This window comes from Anopheles aquasalis, chromosome 3, assembly GCF_943734665.1.
Source record: "Anopheles aquasalis chromosome 3, idAnoAquaMG_Q_19, whole genome shotgun sequence".
Classification (NCBI taxonomy): Eukaryota; Metazoa; Arthropoda; class Insecta; order Diptera; family Culicidae; genus Anopheles; species Anopheles aquasalis.
Window position 1 is genome coordinate 40,729,064 of NC_064878.1, and position 22,500 is coordinate 40,751,563.

The following is a 22,500-nucleotide window of genomic DNA, read 5'->3' on the forward strand; positions in this document are numbered from 1 at the left end:
TACCTAATTACACAACACATAAACTCGTTCAGGTTGGTGCAATGACATGCAACACACAATTCCTCGTTGATGTTCTTGCACCGCGGTGTTATTGAACACAAACGGTGCCAATTCCTTTTGTACCAAGACAGACAATCCATTTAAATTATGCTGCTTGTATGCTGCAACCCTCGAACCACGAGCATTGGCTGTTAATGAGCCATTTCAAGTGGCATCCCGATCGCTTGCCTTACTTAACAAGTGCTCATGACAGCTGTATCGTTGCATTTTATTATCCCTTCCCTATGCCTCTCGTCACAATATGCGGGGCTGGTCTGTAATGACAGGGGAAGGGAACCTTCGCTCCCCCCACCCACTCCAAATGTTCCCATTTAATGCCACTCGAGCAATTAAAACACAGATTACCGAAAGGTTTTTTTTTGCGTTTTCCACCGGCAACGGATGCTGCGAATGCGCGGCGCGAACAGCGGACGAGCCAAATCAAGTGGAAAATGGTGTGCAACTGTCCGCTGCATCCGTCCGGTTGTGGGTGTTTGTTTGGGGATGGGACGCTGAAGTGTATCCTGTATCTGCCGGCGGTTTTACACAGTCAATACCATTGTGCTGCGGACCTGGTGTGTGAGCGAGCATATTTCTAAAGCTCTTCAATTCAATTCAGCTGACGCATCAAAGCACACAATGCGATGGCCAATTCCTCCCCCAACCCGCACACTTCCTGGAATCAATGATTGGCGTTCGTGTTCGCAAATTGAGTCGCCTAAAGGGATGCATCACGCTGCTGACGGATCAAGAGAGGCCAAGTGGGTTGAACTGTGCAAACTGCGCGAACGCTAATTGAACGGTAATTCGCGTTATCATTTCCTCCACCACCTCCCTCCTTTACATGGTGTCCTTTTTCACAAATGTACGAATCGTGTTCCGGCCGTATTGACTAAATGGTGGTTGTTCCGGTGTCCGGAAAAGCAGATTATCATCACAAAACGTCACAATCATTGGTTCGATTGGTTCAAATTCGACGAAATGCCGTTCCTGGCCCACTGAAATGTAATTCGAGGCGTGAATGTCGTTACTACCATGGTGGGAAATTCGCTTTCCTTTTTCATTAGCGCGAACACGGGCTGTGATTAACAAGATAACGCGATTGTACTGCTGCTGCTGCTGCTGCCGTTGGCCTCCTCGAGTGTTGCGAGATCGTCTGTCAATTTTATTTCAGTTTACGATACCAATTGGCCAATGAAGGTTCAATTGCTTTCCTTTTGCTCACTTTTTAACCCGCTCCAACCGCTACCGGATGTTGCGAAATAATGGTGGAACAATTGGTGGTTGGCAGCAGCAGCAGCTCCAGCACCACCGTTTCTTCCATTCGCTCGCTCGATATGTGATGTGCGGTGTGTCGTCTGGTGGGAAGTAATTAATCAAATGAAAATTATCGACATAATTGATTAACATTGCCAACGGCTGCCACACGGGCACACGGATGCGAGCATAATTTGCATCGCATTTCGCTTGCGCCACGTGTGCGGCCACAGCTGCACCGGTCCGGGTATCTGTGGTATTCCGGGCTTTTCCTTGCCCGGATGGCCTTCCGTTCGAGTGCCCGGAACTTTTTCCCGGAACGTTCATTTGTCATTCCCTTAATCCTTGGCCGATGGGGACGATTTTGTAACCGGATTTTTCACCGGACGCTAAATACGTCCTGTTCACTGAGTATGAACGTTTTTTTTACGGGGGAAATAATCACAACAGGATTGCAATTAGTGCTAATGTTGGTTATTATTGCGGTTGTAAAGCGAAAAGACGGAACTCGGCTACGTATCATGACTGGAGAGAATTTTGTTTAGTCGATTTTGATGTTCCTCCAGCATCTTAAGGAGTCAGTAATGCAACTTTCACTTGTGGATAACTGTCATTTGTCATTTGCCTCTAGGTCCGTGGCCAAGATAGAAACTTTATGTTAAGAATGGTCTAAATCAGCTTGAAAAAAGTTATTATCATGACCGAGTACAGTTAAGACAAAAGACACAATTCTTTCTTTCAGTTTTTTATACGATCTCAGTTGCTCTTATCCAGCCACAATTCCTATGCTCGATTACAAGACTCTGGTACGACCAATTAATAATATTACCATTGACCAAAAGACATTTACAAGCCTTTATATTGATTTTTTTTTAATTTATAACCTATTGCAATAGTATATCTAGGAATGAAGATTATTATTCTATTTAAAATTAATTAACATTGCTGTTAAATTCTCTATCACAATTGAGTGTGATCTTCATGCAATAAAATTACATCGCGTTCACTCATAGCCGCTTATGATTTTCACCGCTCTTGGCAGTAAATTTGCATTGGTGTATTGCGAAAACAAAATGAAGCATCCACTAGCTAGCAGCTCTTGCTTTTCGCTTATCAATTCAATAACTCCCGACGCTGAGCAGCGGCACCAGTCAGCACCAAAAACCACTCGGAAGATGCTGCGTAACGCCGCAGCAGCAACAAAACCACCGGAAGAAGTTTGACTCCCACGGGGTTGTGGGGAGTAGGGGGGGGGGGGGGGGGGGGGGCTTGCTGCTCAAGGACCTCCGGCAAAGGCGTCATCAACAGATACCTGTTTGGAATAATGAGTGGGCGATGAAGATGGGCCTCAGCGCAGAAAGTCTGGTTGCGCCAGAGCACGACATGGAGTGAAAAGTGAAAAGCAAACTTTCCCATCCCCAGGATAGACCCCAGATAGACCGCAACTTGTGTCTTCCTTTGGCGCACCGATACGATATGGTGCGGCGGCCTACGATGTGCATATGGTTGTGGTGATGGCGTTGAATCTATAAATTTTCCTCCTCCGCAGCCCCGTTCTCCCCCAAATGCTGATGGGTCTGTTGCGTAGAATCCACCATGTCTTAGGTTTGCGGCGGTTCCAACGAACGAACGAACGCACGCACGCACGCCAGCTCCAAAAAGCTTTTGAGCGCCGGCTGGCTTGAGGGAACTTGAAAGCAAAATCCTTTGATAATTTTCCTCCAGCCGACGCCTGTCGGCAGTCGTTTGGGTGTCCTCCTCCCTCTGTTCTTCCTCTTCCTCTTCGTGCCCGCGAAAACGTGACCCGACGAGGCTGCTTGTTGGACCAAAACCATCGTCTGACGCTCACGCACGTCATGGAAACTCACTTCATCTCATCTCGCTCGAGACGCTTTTTCTTGCGCTCCGCGTCCTCCCGCGTCCGCCGGGGTGTGTGTTTTCTCTGCTTCGATTAGAGGCCAGCACCTTGTCCCTCTGCTCAGCCAACAGTGACGTCCACGGGGCATGTTACAGGCCTGTTCGCTCGCTGCTAGCATAAACCCTCGGTTAGCTGTCGAGCTTTTTTACCTTTTTTTTTTGTGCCCCCGCTGGAACTCCGGATCCGTTTCCCATGGCCCGGCTTCAGCACCCCTGGCCCAGGCCCGGTTCCGGTTCCAGCCGCGCCGTAGAAGCCACGTCAATTTTGAGCAACTACCTGTTTATGCTCTCGAAGCACGTCGCTCGTATATTGACTATTTCATCTGACGATGAAAGTGCCTCGGTTGAGCGCTGTTGAAGAAGCCCACCACCACCAGCGACCATCAGCGATGCAGCAACATCAGGACCACCACCACCGCCACCACTGCCTTCCGTTCCATCTCGGTGGCTACGAAAATTGAGGCGAAACTTTTCGGGGCCAACAACTTTTCGTCGCTTCCCGGTACCATTCCGCCAGGTAGTACCCTCACTCACAACATCTCTCATCACCTGCCCATCCGGCACCCAACATGTATATTTGCTTTGTTGGGGACCGAGGGCAGGCAGGTGGAGCGCGCGGAGCCAGTCGTTCGCTGTTTTGGCTCGCCGCAGCAGCAACAATATGATACACTGCTGGGGGATGGCCGGGCCACTCTCTCTCTCTCTCGCACTGTAGTCGGAAGGAAGGAAGTTGAGGTGGATAATCCAAAAAGTGGGTGCCGGCCACCGAAAGATGTATTTCCAGGAATTGCCAATCGTTGTGTTCTTGAGTGTTGGTTGCGCTTTCGCCTAATGGATTGGAAGGTGGGCATGGATGGTTTGACTTCGTCGTCGTCGCCATCGTCGAGATCACGCTCCCGACGATCGACGAGTTATGCTCGGTGCGCCGTATTGAATAGGAAATTGTTTTCTGCAATAGCGCTCTTCTCGTACGTAACTATGAGGTTCATGGGCCCGTGATCCATTTGCTACTCTAGGAGATGGGGTGCCAGGTGCCTGAGTAATTACCTTGAGAGACAGAAAGCCACATCCTTTTGGGGGGGGGGGGGACTTCGGTATTTTCGGGCCAAAAAAAGCCCCTTTATTGACGATTTTTTGTGATGTAACCATTCAATATTATTTTTTCAAGTAAATGGCATACTAATCTACATTTTTTGAAGAATATTTAGTATTATTTTGAGCAACACTCATTAAAAAACTATTCCATGGCATCAAATTTTGGTAAACGTGTCGACGAAAAGTTACTTTTTACGGTGTCCATCGTAGCGACATGACGGATCATCTGAAATATACAAATCGATGTTCGTTAGAAAGATTATAAGTTTATCTAGGTAACCCCGGAGAGTTTTTGTTGATATTCTAATTTTTCAATTTTTGGCAATTTTTTGAAGTGATGCTTTTTGTGATTCTGCCAAACAAAACGAGCTTTAGATAATTGTTCAAAAAAATAATCAACAATTTTCATGAAATCTCAACGGGGTACCTGGCAAAAAGTGTACAGATTATGTGTTAAAAATTTCAAATTGATCGGTCCAGTAGTTTTTACGGTACGACTTTGAAAACGTTGGTTTTGGTAAACGATCTTGAAAGTAGCAAGCTGCATGGAGTCTTGTATGAAAAACGGATTTTTAAAAATCAATATCTATGTCAGTTTGGCTTCGATTGATCCAAAACTTTTACATAATACTCATGAAAGGATTAGCATTCAGGGAAAAATGTTAAAAACATGTAAAAAAATACCGATTCCTCCCCTTAATTCAGTTCCATCAGCGATAGAAGAGTAAATGCATTGTTTTCATCTTTCAAACCAAGCGAATTTACGTTTTTTTTTTCAGATAAACTTCATTCCAATCATAGGAAACTCAAAAACTAAAACACCCCCAGGATACACCAGGAACTTTTTATAATTTGTTAGGACCTGAGGACCTTTCCTCAAGTCGAACAATCGTTTTGCACCAACTCAACTCTCTACTTCTTAATAGACTTTCCAGCGAGTTGAAGACACCATACCACCACCAACAGCAACCGAAAGCTCAGTATCAGCTCGGGAACATGATGGCGATGTTCACAAATAAATTGTCGTCATTTATCAACAAGATGATGGTGTGCTTGTGTGCAAGTGAGCCGCTTCGTCATTACCACCGTGGACTCACGGGGTGATTTCAAAGTGCGCTTCTTCATGAACTCTACGAGCAATTCGCAAGTTTTCTAGGTCCCGTGGTCCCGTGGTGATGGTGGAGGTGGCCAGAAAAAGTGTCCATTTTGAATCGTTGTGACAGAGTGACGGGACAAGATAAAGGACCTTAAACTCAAATTACAGTTGGGTGAAACCGCGCTCCGGGGCACACTTTATCGCGCTATTTAGGATTACGTGGTGCCGGTTCTTGGACTTGGCCAGCAGCATCATTATGAATCGAGTGCTTAAAAGTGCAAAGTGGTGCTGGTGAGCGTTTAAGAAGCGTGGCTTGATCGCGATGCCAGATGTTTGGCAAACGAATTACCAAACAAACGACAAGATCTGAATGGTATACTGTCCTTGGAGGATGGTAACCACACTCCGGATTCTCTATTGCCAACCGTCTAGACCGGAGGCCATCTGTATTTTTATCTAGTTGATTCCATTCCTAGCTGGCGAGTCGATTCCTTATTTTTTCATTCAATTTCCGGTACAACTACACTCGTCGTTTGAAGTGTGATGTCTGTCTGCAGTCGGTTTGTCTTGTATCGGATGCGGATCTCGGTCTCGATACGTGTGGCCCCCGGTAGTAGCAATCGAAACGGAAGCCGGAACTGACTCAAACAAGGAAAAGGACACTAAGGAGTTTCCGAGTTGCTGGTTGGTCGCTCAAGGCAAGGGGTTTTGTGTGTTACCCACTCACTTCAGGAAGTAAGCGCAGAGATCCGGATACAAGGGACAACCAGACAGATCCCGACCCCGTAGGATGTCTGTAGAGGGTGCAACCTTCTCCTTCTCACAAAACCCAAGTTCAGCAACAGCCAAAATGGTCCTGGCCACAAAACACAGCTACCAGCGAGCCAACCAGCCAGTCATCGGCATCGAAATCCAATATAAGACAATTCCCAGATGACGACTTCCCAATCACCAGCAGTGCTGGCGGTCGCTTCCTGCTGCCCTGACCACACGTTGTAACAAGTGGGCCCTTAAGCGAGCGAAGGGTTTCCATCCGTTAGGAGCCGCAAAACCATCGCAGCTCCCTCGTCTGCTGCTCCTCGTGTGTTGTTTTGCGATGCGTTATTAGTTCCCTTTGGGGCTTTCATTTACGTCTTTCTCTCTCTCTCTCTCGGAGGGTGTCCCTAGGCCACCCCGCAGAATGGTACCAGGTCCCGATGGGCCATATCTGGTCGAAAATGGTTGCAATTGGTTTGGTCGTTCTGTCCGGTTCTGTCCGGTGGAAAGGGAGAGAGCTCTGCTCTGGCTATATGACTGCTGTCATTATATGACGTCGCATTCGCATCCCTCGGGAGGAGGAGGAGGAGTTGGAAGAAGCCACAACCCACACACAGACACCCCCTTTCGATTGCATCAATAGCGTAATGTGATTTCTTTATGTCTCATTTGGGTGTTTTTCCTGGCGGTGGGGTGGAGTGGAGGCGAAGGTCCGAGCATCATCGCAGCATCAGTGTGCAACAGGAACCACGGACACTGTTACAATAGAAAGCTGATGGCCAGCTGCTGGTTAAACCGGAGCGAAGAGAGGGACGACAAGCTGTTCGATGTCGATTGCACGCGGGTGTGGCTGGAGTGTTGCTTTCTTTATTGGATTTCTTTATTGAATTTAATGCATACCAAATGAGCAACGGCCACGGCAGTGGGTGGGTGAGTCCGTGGACAACGGAACCGTTCTGCTGGGGAAGGTTTAAAAGAAGGAAGAAGGGTCCTTTGCGTATTTGCCACGAATTTCTTTCACTCTCTGACCGTACTGCAAGGGGCGAATAATGGATAAATGATGTTTGTTTGCCTCCCCCCATTTTTCGAAGAGTAGTATCGGCTATCAGTAAGCGTGTTCCATAGTAAATGGATTATTTGAATAATTAATTAGCGAACTAAATCCGGCAGCAGCGTTAATTATAAGAGTTATATTTAGGAAAAAAAACTATCGCCAAAAATAAACCTTCGCAAAAATATCCAAATAGAAATAGATTCCTTATTCACGTTCCCTCTTTTCAGATCATGTCCGGGAGTTCCAGTGTGGCAAGTTCTACTACAGAACATTCTATCTCGACGAGGAGCGAGACGCCCTTTACGTCGGAGCGATGTAAGTATCGGAAGAGAACAATGTCTCTGATGCTATGTTATCTTCACTAATCACGAGAGAATGCAATCCTTTGTCTTCCCTTGTCTTGAAGTGACTTTTGGTCACAGAAAATTGTTGTATTCCCTCTAATACCTTTTTTTCCTCACCACTTCAATCGTGAAAATTCCTCTACGTACCGAGCATCACTTCAACATTAGCACCGGAATGTCGCATTGTCGAAGAGCAAAGTGTAGCGATGCGAAAAGTAAAAAAATACCGGAACCGGATACCGGGAGCAAGGCACTGAGTGCGAGAATCACAAATTCGATTCGAAGCCCCTGGCTGATGCCCCTCCTTGGTCACCACTCCTTGCAGTTCGCTTCCAATGCACGATCGTAGGGGCACGATCTTAATGTAAATTAGATTTCCCATTCTGGCGCCACTTTGTTGTGTCCCCTCGATGGCAGCATTGCATAAAAATGCTCCAGCGGCCGACAAGATCAAAAGGATGGACTCCTCTAGCGGCATAACGATGGTATACCTGGGGTGGGGGGGGGGGGGGGGGCAATGGTCCAATGTGCTATCCACTAGTTCGTTCGTTCTTCCTTACCGCTGCCCCCGCTAGTTATGTAGCCGATGCGGAGCGGAGTGAAAATGTGCAAAGAAACTTTTTCCTCCATTTTCTCTCTTTTTTCTCCTTTTTTGTATCATTTGCGCGAAACGCGCTCCATGGCATTCGCGTCTTATCAATTTACTACTGGAATGCAGTGGTTCGCTCTTCCTTTCATGGGACTCTTTCTCTTCTTCAAAACGCGCAACGACGCTGGAATACCAAAAGCCCTTTTGCCCTTCGGTTTGCCGATAGGAATTAAGAATTCATAAATTGAAAGAAGAAAAAATCGTTTTTCCCTATCTGGCGCACCGAGATTTCCACTTCCGCACTTCCGGCAAACGGGACGCTGGGACCCGGTGCGTGACCTAGACGCTAAGTTGCCGCATTTGTACAGTTGCCACCTTGTTGGTCTAGTGTTTTGCACTGGAATGGCATTAATAGGTAACATTCCGGTGATTCCACGGTTTTTTTTCTTGTCATTTTCATTTCTTTCCTGGACTGGAAATGGCGACCGAGACTATCTCGATTCGTCTGCTATTACAGTGAGAGAGAGGACGTTTTTTTCCTTTTCTAGCGATTTAACCACGCTCTAATGAACGCTTCAATGGACGAACTTTCCGTAATTCCGTTCACATGATTACTGGCCTTAAGGTAGCAGCACCAGCACCACCAGGGGCCACCCTCCCCGAGCAAGCACGAACTTGCGACCAAATTTAATTTGCGTTTCCCGTTCGCCTTTTGCACCTCCTGTCCTGTCGCCTGTCACTTTCATAATCCAATCTGTTAATTTTCAACTATTCGCACTGAATCAACTCATTATTCATTGGTTCGGTTTTGATATTCTGCGCGAGTTCGCGAGCACGACCATCGTCACCGACAACGCCGCCGCCAGCATTCGTTTTTGTCCATTTTCCGAACGAAATGGAGAGGGCGCTCGCTGGGTGGCGGTGTTGGTTTTATCACTTTAAATCCGTTTCGCTCACTTCTTCGACACGTTCGACACCCGGTCGGAAAGTGGTTGGCTGGTTGCTGGTTGCTACTACTTGGTACGCTCATTCCAGACGCTTGCGACGCTCGAAGCCTCGAAGCGGGTGCACCGTGCTCGCTTCAAGGGTCTTGTCCCGTCGTCGTTGTAGGACACTTTGTTGCCACGGGGCTCTAGCTGACAGCTAGGTTCAGTTCAGAAACTGCAAAAGTAACGTCGAGTCGTGTCCGCAGGAGGACGGTAAAGGTGGATGCAATAAGGTTTTTCAAATGCGAGCAGCATGATGGGGTTTTGAGCGTCTTTTTTTTGCAAAAAGCACGCACCACCTGCGGGGATCAGTTTTGCTTACTTCCTTTGAATAAACTTTTGATGTAAAGAAATACAGTTTCAACCACTCTTAGGCTGGCATGTAAGCCTGATTTAATTGGTTAAAAATGGCCGACTGCCGAAAAGAAATAATTCGTTAAAAGTTCAACCAGCAAGCGAATGCGGATGCGTTCCGTTTGACATGTGAAGCAAATGAAGCAAATGAAGTTTCCCTTTTTCCAACCACGCACACATACAGTTGAATGAGTCACTCCGGAGCGTCACCGTCTAGTAACGTGTCACGCAACAGACAGTCAGGGGGGGAAGGAAAGATAAAAGGAAAAACGTCCAAAGAAGAAGCTCAGACGTTGCTAAATAATTCACCACGACACGACACGCCAGCGGAGGAACGAGTTAAAAATGAGGAGCTCCTGAAACCGTTTCGCCTAGTTCTTGGCGAAAGTTTCAACCCCCGGAAAGGCGCTCGGAAAGTTTTCCCCCCGTTTTTTTCTTCTCGTTAATGTTTCATCGAGCCAAAATCTGGCACCGGAAATTGTTTGCTAACATGTCTTCATTTTGCGATGCTTTAATTTTAGCGGAAAGAAAAACTATTCGCGTGCCACTAGTGCCGTAATATTATAAGAGCATGTCCTCTTTTTTGTAATTGGTTCGGTTCCCTGTCCGGGTTCCAACCTGTCGGGTACCAACGTGATAAAGCAATTAAACGGTTGCAGTGATAAGCAGCAATTGATGCTGGAGCATAATAGGCGAGAATTTGCTCGTTTCCCTGTCCGTTTGGGACCTGGGGAGGGATTACCACGTTCGCCACGTTCTCCACCACCACCAACAGCACCAGCACCGAAATCACAGTCCGAGAGAACAGTCTTTGGGTTCGTGGTCCAGCAAAGTTTGCCAGCAACCCCGTCGGTACGTGCCTTGTCGTGCCGGTTATGGATTGTTGAAATTCCGGTTGCGTGCGACGACGACGTCCTTTCTTTCTCGCTTTGAAGTTGATGTCGTTCGTCACACTGTCGCCCAGACACACACAAAGCCATGCACACGACCGGAGTCCAAGCGACCATGGAAACCAACCAACCAGACCAGCCCAGACTAGGCGGCGTGTCCATGTTCTCATCGGTGGCCTAATTGAATTTATTTTTAATTACACCATCGCACGTACCACTGCTGCTGCCTCTGTTGCTGCTGCTGCTGCTGCTGCTCCTGCTCGTGGCACGTGTAATGGGAGACATTCAACTCTGTGGTGGTGAAGGAAGAGGGCTGAACCCGCTACTCCCCCTCGAACTCTCGGCCTCAACGTGGAGCAGTTTTGCAATTTAACTTTATTCCGCCTTTGCAGAGCGTGCGAGTGTCCTTCCACGTGTTTCCCCCCTTTTCTGGCCGCTCCACACGCCAGTCGTTGTTGATTTTGCCAACATTTTATCACGGCACACCGTCGGAAGGAGGACGACCCGGTTGCCATTAAGAGGGGCGCACGCCTCTAATGCGTTACCACCGTGTCCTGTGACCGGACCTGAAGGGTGACCGCGGAGCATGCACCAGCGTGTGCAAGTAATTGAACTGCAAACAGCTGCGCAGCACAGCACAGCCCAGCGTGCTGCTACGTTGCGTGCCAAAAATGCACTCGACGAGGACGGCGAGATCACTATCCTGCTATCGGGCGATCCGGCGATGGTTCCGGAAATAATTGCGAAACTTCCTATCGCAGTTCCCGGGGACTGGTCATTCGACTATCGCGGTGTAGTGAACGAAATGCATTGTTTTTGTTTAACTTTTTTTTTGCTGTTGTTTTTATGTTCCCTTTACTATTACCTTTAGGATTTTTTTTCTTCCAGGTCCTTTCCCGGTAATATCGTCACGCTAAAACCGCGTGACCACAGCATTATGGTGGTGGATAGGGATCATAGGGGAACCATATAGGTGGCCTGTGGGTGCGGGATCAGTATCGGCGACAGGCGGAAGCCAGAGCCGTACACATAACAATTAGTGGCTTTGGCTATTGCGGCGCTTGTTTGCTGCTGATTGTGCGGTATCAAGATGGGCACCGTTCATGGGGCCTTTTTGGGGTGGATTAATTGGACGCCCAACGTGCGCTAATGAGCGGCAATCGCAAGCACACGCCGGTCCAGTGCGCCACAGTGGCAGTTTGATAAATGACTAAGCATTATTGCAAGCGACTCTGCGACACGCGCGCCCGCGCCAACGGATGTCTGTTTGAATTATAGTCAACGATGAAGGTGTGTGCTTGCTGCTAGCAAAATTAGGAGAGGATATTCTTATCAGCATCAAAGATATTCGGTACTAAAGACTTCGTGTGAACTGGGCACTTGCGACTTCGACTAGTAAATGAAAGGTTCAACTGTTGCCTTCCATCTTCTTGACCCCTCACTAAAGCCTGTTCAAATTGATATTTAGAATCACAGCACGGTGCATATCTCAACAATATTACAGCTTATTTTAAATGTGTCTTATTGCCTTCAAGAATGATTTTTTTAGCCTTTACTTAGCCTTTATCAATGAAATGTTGTTCCACTGTCACCTCATTTGCCCTCTTGTTGCAAATCACCTTCATTTCAGCTGGTTTTTTATATATTTCTGATTCGTTTCTGCAGTTTCCCTGTGATAATTGTAAAAAATAAATCAATTGTCCACTAGAAACGAAAATCCAGACATTTTATTGGATTGATAAGGTTTCTTATGAAATCGTTCTACATGACATCGAAAATTTAAAGCCATAAAAGCCTGCTCTAAGGTCCTGATTATGCGCTAATCAAGTCAAACTTACACAGGATCATTGCTGGACGAAAGAAGGATCAAATTCAGTAGACACTCTTCACAGCGCACAAGTTTAACTACTGTGTTGTTGCACAGTAGTTTAACCATTTTAATTGTGGTCACAATTAGAGATCCCATACCATATTATCTTCTTACATCTGTCTCTTACGGACAAATACATCTTACGGAGAAATTTATCTGGGTAAATGATCTAAACTCTTTTCGAAGCATTCGCTTTTCGATTGGCAATGAGCTGAAATGCATTTCAGGATTGTTGAAAACTGTTCGATTAAGTGTTGCGTGTAGAATTGGGTGTACTTCAACGCCCGTTTTACTCTTCTCGATTCAACGAAGGTATTGTTCTAGTTTGTTAAAACAAATTACACCTTAATGAGCAAGCTAGTAGCTACAAATCGCTGTCAAACTGTCCTCGATATATCACATAGAAACCTTTCATTCACTTAAAACCAATCAGCCAGATTCTAAGTGAAAAAGGGCTTTAATATCTTCACAGAACAAGCGACATTAATTAAAACATCGCCTGTCTGCATAAACGCTGCGCTGCGTGTGCGTGCGTATCCTTCACTCCCAGCTTTCCTTCTATTCGCGAGTTCCACGTCTAAAAGCCAACAAAAAGCCCCACTGCGACCTCTCATCGTTCGTCTGTTCCTCGTTAGACTCAGGGCTTCACTGCTTCGCGCTGCGTGTAATGAATCCTTGCCTTGCCTGGGTCCTTCTCCACCTGGCAGCGAGGAAAGTTAGTTTATTGCATCGCCAACCAGTGCTGTTGGCGGCCTGTCTGCGATTGACGCTAGTGGAGATCCCTGGCGAATGGGTGAAGAGGGTTGGTTGTGTTGTAAATAATATTAGTTTTATAGTTTAACATTCACCCGGAACTCCCTTCGGTTCTTCGCACCCGGACCAGCTGGAGCATTATCCGGAGGTCCTCTAGAGGTTTCTACTAGCGTGGCTCGTGGCTTGTAAAACATGATCCACTGCTGGTTACACCGGCACCAGACGGTGGGATACCGTGACCGCGGTCTTTTCTTTATGAGCCTTTTCCCTCCCAGTGTGTGTTTATGATTGAGTCCAGACGGTCGGTCGGTTGCGATGGTGGATGACGAATGGATTTTTGATGATGTTTGCTTTTCCCTTTACTTCGAGGCACTTGCTTTTTTTTCCACCTCGCGACTCACGAAGGAGATGATCGTTAAGTCGACGGTCGCGTTCGCGAAAAGCCGTTCGTTGCAGTGCACGCGACGTCATCATTCGGTGCCTCTACCGGAGCCCGGCACGCGTTTATGTATTTCGCGCATTTTTACGTCCACCGTTCGTGCGGCACTGTAATCGACCTATCACTGTCGGGGTGCATTTACCAGCCACAGAACCACCGGCAGACCGCACCGGCAAGAAGTGCAAGAAAGCTTCGTCGAGGACAACGATAACTTCTAGTGACCAACAGGGCTAGGAACAAAACGACGATGTGTGCGTCGTAGTATCCCCCGTAGGAGTCCCGCAGTTCTCAGGAACCCCCTTGGGAGGAAGAACGATAATTTGAAATGATTACAGGCGAGGCGCCATTTGTAAAAGACGGCATTGATTCAACCGTGCGCCCGCTTGTGTACTTCCTGTTGGCATCATGCGGATCTTTTTATGTTTCAAATGGCGCCCCACATACGCACACACCACGTACCGGTTTATGAGCGCTCGTAATGGGATATTCTTTGCTGAAATGTGTATGTTTTTGTTGTGAGTTGATTTCTTGAAGGTAAAGTTGGAGAGTAAATTACAACGACGACGACGACGAGATGATTCGGATGTGTTTGATTGTTTCATCGCTCTAAAAAGAACTGATCGTCACCGAAAACATGGACTGGTGATGATGTTTGTCACCACCAGGCGCCTTAGGGACTGAAGAGAAAGCTCAAATTACGGTTTATGATTTGTGGCTGCATGATGCTGATTCGCGGCCATACGCACTCATGCTCTAGTTCACACACAGTACGCGTAACGTAAACCTGTTTTATCACTCAAAGCACTTGCAAGGAGCTCGCTAGCTCGTAATACGTTTCCCTCATTAAAGAAAAGTCGTAAAAGTCGTCCCAGTCGCCTTTTCGCAAAAACCAACCTCACATCACATTCTGCAGCTTTGCCTTTGGTTCGACGAATTGAAGAAAATGGTTGGAAAATGGAGTATCGCAGCAATTCATTTCAACGTTTTCGCGCTGGAGTGTATTGTACCATTTCTCTGGGGGAGGATGTATTCTAGGAAAATAATTAAAAATTACCTTCGTTAGTGCGCAGAATACCTTTCCGCTTCGGCGCTATCCCTGTCAATGTTCCTTGGCAAGCAGCAACAGCATTGGTAACAACCCTTCCGGATTATGGTTGTCCCGCATCCCGCGCGGCGCTCCTCGCTCATCATCGATGAACGGGTAGGATCGAGTTTCCTATTCATTTCCATCGGCAGTCGACAGCCGACAACCGGTTCCCCTTAGCACCACTCGTATTTAGATAATAGGATGGAAGTTTTCCACGAAAATACCTTCACGAAAACCGATTTCCCGTTCCTTCGAAATGGTTGGGAAGGGCGTTAGGTGGGTGGCCCTTGTAAAGACACGTGACACACACTAACACACAGGCTTACAGAACCCTATTAGCAACACCGAAACTGACAAAATCGGATGCTGACGACGATCCGCTAGCCGAGGTTCCGGCTCTGCTCTACCGAAACCACAGAACGCCGACCGAAGGGATCAGCTATCGAGTTTTGCTTTGCTCGGTGGTGGTGGGGCACTTTTTGGGAGAATATTGTATTACCAATTAAGATCTACCTGGCCAACAACCGAGACCGAGACCGAACACTGAGCGAAGCGGTTTCATGATGAAATTGGCAAATGTTTCGGAATCTGTTATTGAAAAGCCAGGTGTGGGTTTTCTGTTCACTTGTTGGCAAATATTGAGCCCTAGAGCGGTGGATGATGAGTTCGAGGCGATAGATTCGAGGGCAGATTATCGATGTGGTGATCGGTGAACCACCATTTGCGTATAGACTATCAGTTATTATGTGTTGCGATAAAACTCATCACTAACCGGTTCTAACCAATATTATGCATGCACAAAACCCGCACAAAAGGTGTCTGTATAGAGTTTGAAGTGAGCTAAATGCCTGGTAAACATTTGATATTCGTGGAATTTGGTTTTTTGTTAGTCTACTGCACTTTTTATTGTTGGTACCTTCCTCAACACCTACTTGAAGTTGTGAAGGGCTTTTCATGTTGCTACAGACACTAAGTTTGTGAATCTCAATAGCATTTTAGTTGAATTAATTGGTACCAAACGTTATTGCCTTTGTTAGAATGTTTTTTTTTTAATTCTGAACTATTGTGTTTTATTAACACGAGCATGGACCAAAGGATATAAGTTATCCAACGATATTACTCTTTTCCTGGAACCACTTGGTGGTAAAGTAGCATTATCTTTTATGTTGTAAAACATTTCAATAATTTCGAATTTATACAGACGAACAGCGTCTCTTAACCTACTAGCATGATAATGTTTAGATCCTCAATTTAGAAGGTAACCCTTACCCGAAAGACGAACACTATCGGCCCTCCAGTGCCCTCTATACCTATAGCTGCTAACCCCAGTACGTTTCTCACGGAATGGCATATTTATTGGCCATTTTCTAGTGACCGTGTCCGGTTTATTGAAACTTTTTTTTGCCATTTTTTAAGTGGCCTATCTGCATGAATTGCTTATGGCATAAACGATAAAGGATGATACGATACACAAATGAATATAGAGGATGCAGACAAGTTCAACAGCCCCTCAGGCCAATCCGGAACCGTTACAACGATAGGCGATCGGACACGAAAGCGTGGGCTCCACTACACCGGATGCCCGGTATGGCATGTAAAAGCCTGCTCTCCATTTTAATCAACATATTGTTCACTCGACTGTACCAATAACAATCGAACGAGCAAGCGAGCGACCGAGTGAGTCCACCTTTCGGCCACGATGACCCCTGATATCTTTGATAAAAAAAAAAGAGAACCCACTTTTTCTCTTTTCTTCTACCCTGTGGGCCTCCTGTGGAGAACTTACAAACAGTTCCGGAGATAAACCTCAAGGAAACGCGTCTGATAACGGAGAGCCCCTTTACAAACCTATAAACCATCTGCCGGGATAAAATAGGAACCCAAACACCACTAGGCCCGTGGTGCCTGAAGCGATCGATCGGGATGTTTTTCCGGACCGGGAAAGGGAGGTTATGGTACCTTGCCACGCACACCTAAAGGATGTGCGAATGAGCGCGAGATGATAAGGTGAAAACGGTCCTTTTTCTCCGTTCCCTGGGGTTGGAATGCCTGTTTTATTTTCTTTGTTGCTGCTCCTGGGAAGGGGTCTGTGGGTCCGTGGGTCTGTCGCTCGGTCGTTCGAGCGTGACATTACCGAGAGCCTTAACCGTAGCACCCTGTTCCTTGTTCCCGGATCAGATCGGATGGGGCCGGAGAAGAATTAAAACCTTTCTTGCGGCTCGCGAGAAGGCGGTAAACCAAGTGACATCCATCCAAATGGTGGAAGCCAAGATGGTGTCTCTCTCTCTATCTACGTCCGGTGCGTCTTGCTGCTGATGCCGATAAAGAGGAAGAGACCACTCTTCCCCCGGTTTCTGCCTCTGAACAGCTTGGATCGATGGCAGTCTGGGGCTGTAAAGTGTTGGTCGTTAACGCGCGAAACACCCTTTCGTCCATCCGCAGCACGGCACGGCGAGTACTGAGACCTGGGACCCTTTTTCACAGAAAGGCAAACCAATTTTCCGCTGTTTTGCATCGAACTCCACCACCCTAGAGGGTGCTTGAGTGCCCCGGCGAGTTGCGCGTTAACCATCGGCACCGACGTCCATCGGCAGTGAAGCGAAACTGGTAAAGGTAAAGGGTTTGAAGTGGAAATCGAACCAGACCCACACGGGGCGTGTGAAAACCGACACACATGAAACACACGGGGTGGTCAACCCACCTCCCCGCCATTGCCATTTTCCTTTCTAGCCAGTCCAGTGCTCTGCGGGGCAAATTTTCCTAATCTTCTTATCCGAACGGTCCCCTCCTCTGGTCACTTTGGAACGGTACAGGACGCTCCAGAAACATTCGTTTTACCATCACCATCCGCTGTCTCCGTCCGTACTCGAAACTAATGAATACAAATCGGTTTTCCACGGGAGTGAGTGCTGCCATTTGAGTTGTTCCCTCTTTTACTCCGGGATGGTGGTCGCAGCTTTTTCTATCCTCTGCCACAACACCCACCGTCCGTCCATCCAGTCCGTCTAAGAAACGGCGCCTTTCCGTACGTCTTTAACGCCTTCCAGTCCGAGGGAAAAGGAAATTTGGAAAAACGAGTTTTGCCATCCGTTTTGTTCGGGCGAGACAGACGGAAATGGACGTTTGTTTTAGCGACGTCCCGTAGACGATGTTGATTTTGCTGCTCAATGGAACCTCAATGGTGATCTACAGCAACACTCGTCTGATGCTGCTGCACGTTCTTCAAATTGGTCTTTAATGGCGATGGCGGCACTTCAAGGCACTTTTTGGTGCTTCGAAGAATTTCATTCAGTATCTTGGAATGACGGTTTGAAGGCGTTGAAGGTGTACAATTTCCGGCTTGTAGGTACGCCTGTTCATACATCTGTAAATTGCCTCCTTTCCGCAGTAATCCAATGCAGCATCTGTGCAGGCCATTGGTCAATAAGATTACGGTTTGATATCTAAAGGCTACTTCTAACAGATAAATCAGTTGGTGACTTGGCGAAACAACGAACAACAACGAAACTCCGATCGTTAATCAGTGATTTATTAAAGGTGTTAGTCAATCGCTGATCGAACTTAAAAATGCTTGATACTTTGAATATTATTCATACGGTTTTCAACGTTAAGTAAAACCAATGTTTAGGACACCGTACTCAAAAATGTGTATCTGGCGTGTCTTGTATTGTTTCCTTAAACTATTTTACAAATACAAGCGGCTCTGAGTGTCATAATGTCTGACCAAATGAAGGAAATAGCCAAAGCTCGACGTCGTTTTGGCCGATTTTTGAAGTAGCGCTTTTGTACGTGCTTCATTATACTTACTATGTGTGCTAAGTACACATATTTTATCGTAAAAGCATAGATGTTCAGTAAAAAAAGAGAAAATACTTGAAAATTGGTTCTAATTCCATGTTTTTCGATACAAATATGTAGGGGTCTGAACAGATTCATCCGTTGTTGCGAGGGTTAAAAAAACAGGATTTGATGCTGTCAAAGAATTCCTTTTAATCCATTGTTTAACATAAATATATACGGCTCCGTCCGTAAGATATCAACTAAAAAAAAAAAATTGTTTAACATAAGTGAATTAGCGTTACTAAACCTTCAATCAATTACACAAAAATGATCAAAATGATAAATCTAACAATATATCTTGAAGAGTAAGTTCTATCGAGCTACGAATTGATTTGTTTGTAAGAAGTGAGCTTTATATTAATTTTTATGTTTCATGTGACCTTTACATACCAAACCAAACAATTATTGACGGATCTATTACATCGCAATTGAAGTGTTCCTCTCGAAACTCTCACCACATACTTTAAACACTCCAGCCCAATTCCCTCCCCCGGGGAACACATGTTATCGCCCTGGTGCACGAATGGCCTACGAACAGCACGAAACGACTAATCTCTTGACGTGACGTGCGATGGGCTTTTGTAGCTGTCAAAACCATTCAGCAACCAGAGTTCGGCCACAAAACTACTTACGCGGTCGCGCAAATTGAGTTTGACAGGCGCGTCAAGCCGTCAAAGGATAAGAAGGAAGCTGGCCAAAAGAAGTGGCCCAAGTCCCATGTACCCTCGACCGGCCGGTCGGTTGGGAAGGGTGCCAACAAGATCGATAGCCCAAGATAGACAGGACTGGCCTGTGGGTGTGTGATTGTTGCGTGCGTCTCCATCTCCGCCCTTCCGGGTGGAATCAAATCGTATTTGGAAATAATCACTCCACCCGGAACTCGTGTGTAGAGCGAGAGAAAGAGAGAGGTAAAGATCCACAAAACAATGAAGCAACAGTGCGCACCCCCCTGGCGCCTGACCGACAAAAAAGGACCACGGAACGAGGCAATGCCAAACGGCAGCGGATCCTTAAACGGATTAAACGATCTCGACCAATCGGCAGTGCTGCTGCTGCTTCTTCTCGAAAGAAGGAAGAGGGATTGGTACGACAAAGTGCGGGATTTACAGGACTTACTGCTGGCAGCAGCAGTCCGTTATCAATGGCACTCAATCTACGCTTCGCTCTCTCTCTGTCTCTCTCTCGTGCTGCTCGCGACAGCAGGCTCAAGATCTGCTGCCGGATCAACCATCCGCCGGCATGGTCGCTGCTGATGGTTTTATTTGGTTCTTAGCCATTTCGGACATTGTGTGTTCGTAATTGTGTTAGGGAGTCGTCGTCGTTGTCGTCGTCGTCACTGTTAGGGAGGCTTTTCTTTTTTGTCGGATTTAAACGCACAACTGGCTTTATCATTTAGCACCCTCAGCCAAACCCTCCTCGCTGAATGGTAAAGAAAATGCTCGATCGATCGATAAGGAACGGGCCTGCGCGCCGCGTTCGTTAGTGATTCCCGGGCAGGGGGCCACTGATAATGATTGTTTGGGGTGATGTGGGTTGAGGCTGAGCTTAGTTTTAAGTGTTAATTGAACGAAATCCACATTGAAAAACACACTCACCACTTGACTCACCAGCTGAAGGAACGGCTCACTCTATTCTCGCTCTCCGAGTCCTTGTGCTCTGGGCTTCAAGCACCGGTTACATCGTAGCACCACCATTTATGCTAATTTAACGATTTTCAATATATTCTACCACCACGCGGTGCAGCTGCTGCCGCTCATGATTGAGACTAGATTTTATCAATTTCGCCTTTCCATCTCGCCGAACGCCAACACGAGAGGATCGGATGGAAATGTGTGTTCCAAAAGTGTTTGCTCCATTGATTCACACCCGCACCGGGCGATGGTGGTGCCAGTGGGCGCCTCTACCTTTTGCGCACACTTCCCGTCCTGGAAAGTGATTGAGCATTTCCGGTTGAATGGACTACGGGTTGCTGCTTCTCTGGAAGAAGAAGGAGTTTGCGAAGGAAACTTTCGCATCCCGATCGCGGTGGCGTCATTCCAGAAGTACATTTTTTTCCTTTCTCTCCCGTTCTCTCTCTCTCTTCCTTTCTGTAGAGGCTGTATGCTAATAAGAAACTAGAGGTGTGCCGCATCATCGCTATTGATTTTGAGGCAAATTTGCTTTATTATGCAAATGATGAGCCCTCCATGCTCGTCGTCTTTATGATCTTCGTTTCTGCTTCCATACCCTGGCTGCTCGTGTGATTTGAGCTTGGATTCAACCTCTGCTAGAGGTTGTATTTAACACACGGGAAGTACTTAAGCACCTCCGCCCCAAACGGTGGCCAATCTCAGCGCCACCACGGTACTGTGGTCATGGTCGCTGGCTCTAGTATGCGACCCTGGGAGTGACTGAAGTAATTAAAACTTTCTGATCACTGCCGTACGACGATTCCGTAATCGCCCCCCCACCTCCCCGGTTGGTTGAAATAGGTTTCCAGCTAGTAAATATGGACACGAACGTGAGCGCGCGCGCGCGCGTGGCCCAGCCTTGATGAAACCTCGGGATGGAATTTGCTAAATAGCTAAAGTTGAACCATAAATCCTGTTCACGTACCATAAAGCCGGAGAACGGACGGCCTGGCGGACGAACCCGAACGGGGACATTTTCGGGCAGACCCGGGTCCCTGGTTTGCGTAGGAGTCCGGTTCGCTCCGGAGCACCAGTGGACCTTGTAAATAGCCGAACCCCGGCTGCATAAACCTGGAAAATACTGTCTGTGCGGACTGACCTTTTCCGGCATTCGGTCCGGTCCGGTTCGGTTCCTTGCTCCCGTTGGAGTGTCCGACCACAGGGCCGGGGGGATAAGAAGGGCCTGGCCACAAGGAAACGAAGCGAAAGGCCAACCAACCACCTCCCAACCCTGGCAAAAGCTCAGTGGCCGGTGAAGAGGATTCAATTAAAATTTGCCTCAAATTGGATTATACACGTCAAAACAATAAATAAATTTTCCCTTCTCTCGGTGATTGGTCTCGAGAAATGCGTCCATGTGTGTAGCGTCGGTAGAGAAGCATTGAGCACCCCATTGGCCGAAGGAATTTGCCTCAAGTGGACGTCTGGCCAGTTAGTTTTAGTGGTGAACCATAAGGTAAGGCTCTCAACGGCTGCTGGCAGCTTGCGTGTTGGGTTGGAAGGGAATGCAAACGAAATTTGTGATCGAAACTCTCACAGCAGCAGCTGCTGCTGCTGCTACTGGTGCTACGCCAGTTCGATCGGTGCTTTTCGGAAAGAGTCATGGTCATTGAATGCCTCACTTTGCGTCACTTTTGGTTCCTTGCACAAACTTCCACCCTTGCCGATTGTTAGGGTTGTCAAAAACCCGAAACATTTTACGATTTCACCGAAAACTCAATTACGGAACGTACTCACGTGCGGTTGGCCAGTTTTGGCGTAAGGCGCAACTTTTGTTTATTTATTCATTTCTCTCCTTAGGTAATAGGAAATCCATAGGGTCACATTAATCTACGTTCCTTCGTTTGGGGGACTTGCGTCACCATTTTTTCCTCCTTTTTTGGATTGTCTCTCTCCCTGTCTCTGCTTCTCTCTTTTTGGGCTCTGCATCAATTCCCTTGTGTGCGATACGGGTACTTCTGCTCCTAAATAAAAACCATCGACATTGTTTTATTTCCGCTTCTGCAGAATCCCCTTTTCTATCTTTGAGGTTGATGCTTGAAGTAGGCAATCCTCCCCTTATCATGTGGGAATGGAAGAAAGGTCAACAATCCCAGTTGTTATTGAATTACATTTCAATTGATTTCATCCACAAAAATGACAACATACTGCCCTATTCATGCAGCATAAGTCAGAGCATAGCGTGATGACCTTTCGCTGCACTGCTTTCGTGTTACTTTCAGAAGCTGCCATCAATCTATATCAAACTTGTCTCGCGTCTTGACAGCAAGAAGAAGGACTTCACCAGACGGGCCAGAAGTGCGAAATTAATGAACGGCAGCGGAGTGTGTCCCGTCACATTATGAGCGGCCATTTACTTTACACTAATTTGTCCTTCTGGCAAATCAGGCTCCACTTTTCGCTGCGTTTATCCATTTCCAAAGTTTCCCGGTACAGTTTCCTTCCAGAGCGTGGGCCCAGGAGG

General features: G+C 47.0%; 1 protein-coding gene across 7 annotated transcripts in view; it reads left to right on the plus strand.

Moving 5' to 3' along the window:
* The window catches only part of LOC126576494 (semaphorin-2A-like), a 235,656-nt gene that overhangs the window by 114,126 nt on the left and 99,030 nt on the right, over nt 1–22,500 (plus strand). For all 7 annotated transcript variants that reach the window (XM_050237781.1, XM_050237780.1, XM_050237778.1 and 4 more), the window contains one exon: nt 7,442–7,529. In XM_050237781.1, the coding sequence (XP_050093738.1) occupies nt 7,442–7,529 (88 nt within the window). The remainder of the gene's footprint in view (nt 1–7,441; nt 7,530–22,500) is intronic.